Source organism: Eucyclogobius newberryi, unplaced genomic scaffold, assembly GCF_026437365.1.
Source record: "Eucyclogobius newberryi isolate DKJ021-1_F unplaced genomic scaffold, fEucNew1.0.hap1 SCAF_2, whole genome shotgun sequence".
NCBI classification, from domain to species: Eukaryota; Metazoa; Chordata; class Actinopteri; order Gobiiformes; family Gobiidae; genus Eucyclogobius; species Eucyclogobius newberryi.
In genome coordinates, this window is record NW_027315834.1 from 2,910,378 (window position 1) to 2,920,377 (window position 10,000).

The window sequence follows — 10,000 nt, forward strand, 5'->3', positions numbered from 1 at the left end:
AGGAGACGGCAGGAGGAGACGGCAGGAGGAGACGGCAGGAGGAGGCGGCAGGAGGAGACGGCAGGAGGAGGCGGCAGGAGGACCACTGCCACACGCTCACTGACCTTTGGCTGTTTGGCGTATCTGCCCGTCCTGGTGTCTCGGATGGTGCTGATGTCCAGGATCTCCACCTCCTGAAAGGCACAACACACTGTGTGTGTCAAATCTGTCTGGACGCCTTCACAGCCCTTCAGACTGTGACACACATATGCCGGCTGACAGTTTGCTGCATGTCCTCCCCCCTCTCTCATCCCCATTTCACACTCAACGGTCCTTTCTAGTAAAGCCTATGAGCCAAAAATCCTTTACTAAATATCATATATATTACTTACTTTATTTGTGTACGGTCAACACTGAACATAGAGGAAGAAGATATTCTTTTGACATACTTCATTTCCCCCCCATTTTTTCCCAGTATGTTCATTTGAAACAATTAAAACATGGAACACAATACAGCGCAACAAAAAGAAAATAAAAAAACAACAAGAAACACGAGACGGCCAATCAAAATCAGCATGTGTTGTCCTTTTGTACAAGTCTTATTTGGTCCAAACATCTGTCCAAAAGGCCCATCTTAAAATGAATCATTTTTTTCCATTTGCCTGATGTCTGTTCCTGTCAGTCCAGTCTTGAAATGTTGGGTCAGATTGTGTCATCCACTTTTTAGAGACGGCCTTTTCCATGCGGTCAGAAAAATGCTCCAAAGACACGTACAACAGGCTTCGCCCCTCAGCTGCCCTGGGACGAGGTGGACATCAGCACTTGAGCATCTCTCCTGATAAAGGTATTCACTCTCGTTGTCCGTTTCACACTCAACATTCCCTCTCATTGTCGTTTCACACTCGATATTCACTCTCATTGTCGTTTCACACTCGATATTCACTCTCGTTGTCGTTTCACACTCGACATTCACTCTCGTTGTCGTTTCACACTCGACATTCACTCTCGTTGTCGTTTCACACTCGATATTCACTCTCGTTGTCCGTTTCACACTCGATATTCACTCTCGTTGTCCGTTTCACACTCGACATTCACTCTCGTTGTCGTTTCACACTCGACATTCACTCTCGTCGTCGTTTCACACTCGACATTCACTCTCGTCGTCGTTTCACACTCGACATTCACTCTCGTCGTCGTTTCACACTCGACATTCACTCTCGTCGTCGTTTCACACTCGACATTCACTCTCGTCGTCGTTTCACACTCGACATTCACTCTCGTTGTCGTTTCACACTCGACATTCACTCTCGTTGTCGTTTCAGACTCGATATTCACTCTCGTTGTTTCACACTCGATATTCACTCTCATTGTCGTTTCACACTCGACATTCACTCTCGTCGTCGTTTCACACTCGACATTCACTCTCGTTGTCCGTTTCACACTCGACATTCACTCTCGTCGTCGTTTCACACTCGACATTCACTCTCGTCGTCGTTTCACACTCGACATTCACTCTCGTCGTCGTTTCACACTCGACATTCACTCTCGTCGTCGTTTCACACTCGACATTCACTCTCGTCGTCGTTTCACACTCTACATTCACTCTCGTCGTCGTTTCACACTCGACATTCACTCTCGTCGTCGTTTCACACTCGACATTCACTCTCGTCGTCGTTTCACACTCGACATTCACTCTCGTCGTCGTTTCACACTCGACATTCACTCTCGTCGTCGTTTCACACTCGACATTCACTCTCGTCGTCGTTTCACACTCGACATTCACTCTCGTCGTCGTTTCACACTCGACATTCACTCTCGTTGTCGTTTCACACTCGACATTCACTCTCGTTGTCGTTTCAGACTCGATATTCACTCTCGTTGTTTCACACTCGATATTCACTCTCATTGTCGTTTCACACTCGACATTCACTCTCGTTGTCGTTTCACACTCGATATTCACTCTCGTTGTTTCACACTCGATATTCACTCTCATTGTCGTTTCACACTCGACATTCACTCTCGTTGTCGTTTCACACTCGACATTCACTCTCGTTGTCGTTTCACACTCAATATTCACTCTCATTTGTCGTTTCACACTCGATATTCACTCTCGTTGTCGTTTCAACTCGATATTCACTCTCGTTGTTTCACACTCAATATTCACTCTCGTTGTTTCACACTCAATATTCACTCTCGTTGTCGTTTCACACTCGACATTCACTCTCGTTGTCGTTTCACACTCGACATTCACTCTCGTTGTCGTTTCACACTCAATATTCACTCTCGTTGTCGTTTCACACTCGACATTCTCTCATTGTCGTTTCACACTCAATATTCACTCTCATTGTCGTTTCACACTCGACATTCACTCTCGTCGTCGTTTCACACTCGACATTCACTCTCGTCGTCGTTTCACACTCGACATTCACTCTCGTCGTCGTTTCACACTCGACATTCACTCTCGTTGTCGTTTCACACTCGACATTCACTCTCGTTGTCGTTTCACACTCGACATTCACTCTCGTTGTCGTTTCACACTCGACATTCACTCTCGTCGTTTCACACTCGATATTCACTCTCGTCTTTTCACACTCGATATTCACTCTCGTCGTTTCACACTCGACATTCACTCTCGTCGTCGTTTCACACTCGACATTCACTCTCGTCGTCGTTTCACACTCGACATTCACTCTCGTCGTCGTTTCACACTCGACATTCACTCTCGTCGTCGTTTCACACTCGACATCCACTCTCGTCGTCGTTTCACACTCGATATTCACTCTCGTTGTTTCACACTCGACATTCACTCTCGTCGTCGTTTCACACTCGACATTCACTCTCGTCGTCGTTTCACACTCGACATTCACTCTCGTCGTCGTTTCACACTCGACATCCACTCTCGTCGTCGTTTCACACTCGACATTCACTCTCGTCGTCGTTTCACACTCGACATTCACTCTCGTCGTCGTTTCACACTCGACATTCACTCTCGTCGTCGTTTCACACTCGACATTCACTCTCGTCGTCGTTTCACACTCGACATTCACTCTCGTTGTCGTTTCACACTCGATATTCACTCTCGTTGTTTCACACTCGACATTCACTCTCGTTGTCGTTTCACACTCAATATTCACTCTCGTTGTTTCACACTCAATATTCACTCTCATTGTCGTTTCACACTCAATATTCACTCTCATTGTCGTTTCACACTCAATATTCACTCTCATTGTCGTTTCACACTCGACATTCACTCTCGTTGTCGTTTCACACTCGACATTCACTCTCGTTGTCGTTTCACACTCGACATTCACTCTCGTTGTCGTTTCACACTCGACATTCACTCTCGTTGTCGTTTCACACTCAATATTCACTCTCGTTGTTTCACACTCAATATTCACTCTCATTGTCGTTTCACACTCGACACTCTCTCATTGTCGTTTCACACTCAATATTCACTCTCATTGTCGTTTCACACTCGATATTCACTCTCATTGTCGTTTCACACTCGATATTCACTCTCATTGTCGTTTCACACTCAATATTCACTCTCATTGTCGTTTCACACTCGACATTCACTCTCGTTGTCGTTTCACACTCGACATTCACTCTCGTTGTCGTTTCACACTCGATATTCACTCTCGTCGTTTCACACTCGATATTCACTCTCGTTGTCGTTTCACACTCGATATTCACTCTCGTTGTCGTTTCACACTCGACATTCACTCTCGTTGTCGTTTCACACTCGACATTCACTCTCATTGTCGTTTCACACTCGACATTCACTCTCGTTGTCGTTTCACACTCGACATTCACTCTCGTTGTCGTTTCACACTCGACATTCACTCTCGTTGTCGTTTCACACTCAATATTCACTCTCGTTGTCGTTTCACACTCGATATTCACTCTCGTTGTCGTTTCACACTCAATATTCACTCTCGTTGTCGTTTCACACTCGATATTCACTCTCGTTGTCGTTTCACACTCGATATTCACTCTCGATATTCACTCTCGTTGTCGTTTCACACTCGACATTCACTCTCGTTGTCGTTTCACACTCGATATTCACTCTCGTTGTTTCACACTCAATATTCACTCTCATTGTCGTTTCACACTCGACATTCACTCTCGTTGTCGTTTCACACTCGACATTCACTCTCGTTGTCGTTTCACACTCGACATTCACTCTCGTTGTCGTTTCACACTCGACATTCACTCTCGTTGTCGTTTCACACTCAATATTCACTCTCATTGTCGTTTCACACTCGACACTCTCTCATTGTCGTTTCACACTCAATATTCACTCTCGTTGTCGTTTCACACCTCGATATTCACTCTCATTGTTGTTTCACACTTGAAATCCACTCTCGTCGTTTCACACTCGATATTCACTCTCATTGTCGGTGTAATCCCTCATTCGTCCAGGCGTGTTCCATAGTAGAAAAAAGCTTCAGTTGTTTCATCTGGACTCAGTTTGAAAAAATAGACGTTTCGAATCTCATCCAAGAGTCATTGTCAATAAAAGAATTTAGATCGAGAACTCCGATATTAATACTGTTCTGTGGTAAGACCCGCCCATTGGGCGGAGCCTTCCTGAAGTTGAAAGAGTTGTTTGTTTCAACAGAAACTCCCCCCTTGTATCTACCGAGCCTATTCAGAATCTTAATGGGCTATTAGAATCCTCTTTGTCTTTGTGAGACCCTGGCTCAACCACCCTGAGTACCTGATTAGCATCTAAATGTCCTGGTCCTGGTCCTCTACCTTTCCAAGGGTTCAGTATTTCATTATAGATACCAGGAGGATTGAATCTTAGCCCTCCATTTCTGTTTAAAGAAGGTCTTTCTTTTTTAACAAAAATAGCTTCCTTGACTCCTCTTTCAAACCATCTTTTCTCCTGCTTAAAACCTTCACCTCACCGTCTTCAAACGAGTGATTAGAGGCTTCAAGATGGAGATGCACGGCGCTCTGTGGTCCTGAACTTGTATTTCTTTTGTGCTGATAGAGCCTCTTGTGTAGAGGCTGTTTTGTCTCACCTATGTACCGTTCTTTACAGCTTTCTTCACTGCATTAGATCGAATAAACTACATTGCTCTGTTTTCACTCTCATTGTCGTTTCACACTCTGTCGTACTTGCACATTGTGTTAGATTCAAGTGCATCTTTTAAAGTGATTCATCTTTTTTATTGTATCTTTTGATTTTCCAGTTGCTCTTGAACTGTCCATTGCAACACTGGGATTTTCCCGATGTGGAACAAATAAAGGTTCTTTTATCTTATCTTATTATCCTATACGGCTGATTACGAGGGAAACGATATCACAGAGCACAGCGGAACGCACTGTTGGCGTCAGGAAAAAGAAATGGCACAAACATGAAGGATCAAGGACTGGACTGACGCAGGAAAACACACGGAAAACATAACATTCAGACACTAGAGGGCGCTGTGCGTTAAGCGTCTGACACACGACATGGAGAGTCATAAAGAGCCATAAACACAGTCGAGTTCCACTGTAAATATTTGTTTAGCGTGACTTATATTCGCTCAGAGCGGCCGGGCCTTATCTCCAGCTCACGATGTTTAGACCACACTTCCTGTGTCCCAGAATGGACGCCGCAATGGACACTTTTTATTATGAGTCATAATACTTTAGTCCATTCATTATTGTACAACACATGAAAGGCCGAGTGCAGTTGGTTCCATTGATTTTCAATTAAAAAAGAAAAATGAAAGAAAAAAAACAATTCAATTCAGTTAGTTTTGTTCTTGAGATGAAAAAACACAAACACTGACATGACAAGAGAAAACTAACCATCACCACCACATCACCTCCATCACCACCACATCACCTCCATCACCACCACATCACCTCCATCTCCACCACATCACCTCCATCACCACCACATCACCTCCATCACCACCACATCACCTCCATCACCACCACATCACCTCCATCACCACCACATCACCTCCATCTCCACCACATCACCTCCATCACCACCACATCACCTCCATCACCACGACATCACCTCCATCACCACCACATCACCTCCATCTCCACCACATCACCTCCATCTCCACCACATCACCTCCATCACCACCACATCACCTCCATCACCACCACATCACCTCCATCACCACGACATCACCTCCATCACCACCACATCACCTCCATCTCCACCACAGGCAGGTGGAGGCATGTGTAAAAGCGTCTGCAGGAGAATAAAGACACAAACGTTTCATCTGACTGCTACAGACTCTTGTCAAGCGGGAAAGTCTCATTGTTCATGTGCACCAACAAGTCAATAAGGCACGCAGCCTTTCTCTGTGGCTTTGTAATCTAGTTTGTAGCATTCAGTCAAAAACCTTAACAAACCCGAACAGGAGCACCAGGTCTGGAGCACCAGGACTGGAGCACCAGGTCTGGAGCACCAGGTCTGGAGCACCAGGACTGGAGCACCAGGACTGGAGCACCAGGACTGGAGCACCAGGACTGGAGCACCAGGTCTGGAGCACCAGGACTGGAGCACCAGGACTGGAGCACCAGGACTGGAGCACCAGGACTGGAGCACCAGGACTGGAGCACCAGGACCGGAGCACCAGGACTGGAGCACCAGGACTGGAGCACCAGGACTGGAGCACCAGGACTGGAGCTCTGAACTAACATGGAATCATGACTTTAGACGTTAGAACATTTAACCTGTGGAGACACATTTTTTGCAGTGCATGTTTTTCTCTCAGCTTCAGCATTGGCTTCAGTAACTCTAGACTCAGAACCAATCGGATCAAAAGTTCATGTTAAAAGGAGCCTGTGATTGGTCAGTGGGCAGCTGGACATTGCCATGGATACGCCTTAAAGCCTCTGTGGCTTTGGGCTAATGAGACTTAAGCAGACGTGCTGCTGGGAGTGTGTGTGCCAGGCCCCCGAGCCCCCGACATGCAGCAGCGGGCCCCCGACATGCTGCGGCGGGCCCCCGGCATGCTGCGGCGGGCCCCCCGACATGCTGCGGCGGGCCCCCGACATGCATGGGACACGACCTGGGACACGGTCGGGGACACGACCTGGGACACGGTCGGGGACACGACCTGGAACACGGTCGGGGACACGGTCGGGGACACGACCTGGGACACGACCTGGGACACGGTCGGGGACACGACCTGGGACACGGTCGGGGACACGACCGAGTTGGATCATTGTGAATTCTTCTTGAACTTTGAGTTCTGTGTGAGTTTAGAGAGCACGTCATTAGAGACTGATGGACCTTTATTTGCACTTCTTAGAGTATTGGGTAAAAAAAACTTGCACATATTTGATTTGGGTCATTCCATTACTTAAAACAAATAGATAGAACTTTATTTGACCTCTTTAAAACAACAATGGCACTGCACAAAATGAGACTACACGTTATCTTAGAAGTAACAGGTTTGTGGACATCTACAAATCATTTCAATAGATGTATTTTTTGGACTTTTGTTATTGGCTAATGGCCACCAGGGGCTACCAGGGGCCAGCAGGGGCCAGCAGGGGCCAGCAGGGGCCAGCAGGGGCCAGCAGGGGCCAGCAGGGGGCACTTTAGCAGGAAGCTTCTGACACACTGTAGAAGAAGCTCTGTCCAGGGGACACATCATGTTTTCTATATTTTAAGCTTCAAACTCCTCGCTCACTTCACTCCTTTTACAAGGAGCAAAGCTGGATACACACGTATACATTCAGTATATACATTCAGTATATACATTCAGTGTATACATTCAGTGTATACATTCAGTGTATACATTCAGTATATACATTCAGTATATACATTCAGTATATACATTCAGTGTATACATTCAGTATATACATTCAGTATATACATTCAGTGTATACATTCCAGACAGTGTGTATCGTGTTGGATCCAAGAGGGAGAAGAACTGATGATCCTAACAAAGGTTTGCAGCTTTAGTTTGGTCTGGACTCTGCCGGCTCTGACCACTGTCCACGGTGTGAGGGTCAGACTGCACTGGAGCTGAACAACAGAGGGACGGACCACAGGGAGGCAGCAGAGGGCAGGAGCTCCACTGGGAACCACTGAGAGCCACTGAGCTCCACTGGGAACCACTGAGAGCCACTGAGCTCCACTGGGAACCACTGAGCTCCACTGGGAACCACTGAGCTCCACTGAGAGCCATTGAGCTCCACTGGGAACCACTGAGCTCCACTGGGAACCACTGAGCTCCACTGAGAGCCACTGAGCTCCACTGGGAACCACTGAGCTCCACTGGGAACCACTGAGCTCCACTGAGAGCCATTGAGCTCCACTGGGAACCACTGAGCTCCACTGGGAACCACTGAGCTCCACTGGGAACCACTGAGCTCCACTGAGAGCCACTGAGCTCCACTGGGAACCATTGAGCTCCACTGGGAACCACTGAGAGCCACTGAGCTCCACTGGGAACCACTGAGAGCCATTGAGCTCCACTGGGAACCACTGAGAGCCACTGAGCTCCACTGGGAACCACTGAGAGCCATTGAGCTCCACTGGGAACCACTGAGCTCCACTGAGAGCCATTGAGCTCCACTGGGAACCACTGAGCTCCACTGGGAACCACTGAGAGCCATTGAGCTCCACTGGGAACCACTGAGAGCCACTGAGCTCCACTGGGAACCACTGAGAGCCATTGAGCTCCACTGGGAACCACTGAGAGCCATTGAGCTCCACTGGGAACCACTGAGCTCCACTGGGAACCACTGAGCTCCACTGGGAACCACTGAGCTCCACTGGGAACCACTGAGCTCCACTGAGAGCCATTGAGCTCCACTGGGAACCACTGAGCTTCACTGGGAACCACTGAGAGCCACTGAGCTCCACTGGGAACCATTGAGCTCCACTGGGAACCATTGAGCTCCACTGACACAGGACACGAACACCAGTGATCAGCTGCATGTGTAAAATACAGAAGAAAAAGGCAGCTATTGAAGTATTTATGTGTATAGTTATTATTATGTATTCATTCATATTATGATTATGATTATTATAGTAGTATTATTCTATCTTGGGAGGTATTACTGGATGTTAGTGCATTGGATTTATTCAGATCAAATCCATCAGATTACAGGAAATTACATCTGCAAATGTTTTTCGGTTAGAACTTTTAAAGCGGTGTCATATTTCAGACTTCATCACTAAATTGAGTAATGAATTAAAGGGCCCCCCCGCCCCCCCGCCCATCTGCCGGTCTTTCTGTGTGGTTAGCAACCGTGCCTCACAATTAAACCTGGGCCTGGTGTTTGGCCACTGAACATGCAGTGCAGAGCTCTAGTCCCACACGAGCTCCAGGAGGGCGGCCTCCAGTGACCACTGGGACCAAACACAATGAGCTTAATATGAAGAAGACGTTTTTAAAACTGATTAATCCAACAACTGAAGTCGTTCGGGTTGTAATGGTATTATTGAGATTGCAATACCTCTGTAGCTGTCATGGTCTCGTTTCAGTATTAAAAAGCATGCATTTGTGTCAAAATAGTAGTGATAATAGTTTTGAGATTGCTTCAGCAAATTGTACATGAAGTATGACTGAATATTCATAAATATACACCATAAAAGTGTTTTTTAACAGCACTTCATACAAACAAATCAGATTAGTTTTCACTTCAGAAAAACAAAAAAAGTGATGCATTTAATCACATTAACACAGTAAACAATAATACAGAAGAAACCAAAATTGGGCAAAAACCTCAAAGTCATTGAAAATTCAAAAGATCTGCCTCGTCATTGTCTTTATTTTTGAAGTCATATCTTTGTTGCACATTAAGCACAACTTGTAATTTGAGAGTATGTTGAATAAACTCTTAACCTGTACGGTATGAGATGACAGATTATAATCATATAATAAAATAAAAATAGACCTTTAGAGTTCAGTTCAGCCCATTGACTCCACCATTGTACAAGTGGCATTATTTTAACATTTGCCCTGGACGATGGGGTCAGGAGAAGGTCAACAGCAGCCACATCAACATTCAGGCCGGTTCATTGTTCCCAATCTTCCAGTCC

General features: G+C 46.3%; 1 protein-coding gene across 1 annotated transcript in view; it reads right to left on the reverse strand.

Moving 5' to 3' along the window:
- plcb3 (phospholipase C, beta 3 (phosphatidylinositol-specific)) overlaps positions 1 to 10,000 on the reverse strand; it is a 120,089-nt gene that overhangs the window by 75,240 nt on the left and 34,849 nt on the right. The window contains exon 3 of the mRNA XM_072453421.1: positions 105 to 173. Within this exon, the coding sequence (XP_072309522.1) occupies positions 105 to 173 (69 nt within the window). The remainder of the gene's footprint in view (positions 1 to 104; positions 174 to 10,000) is intronic.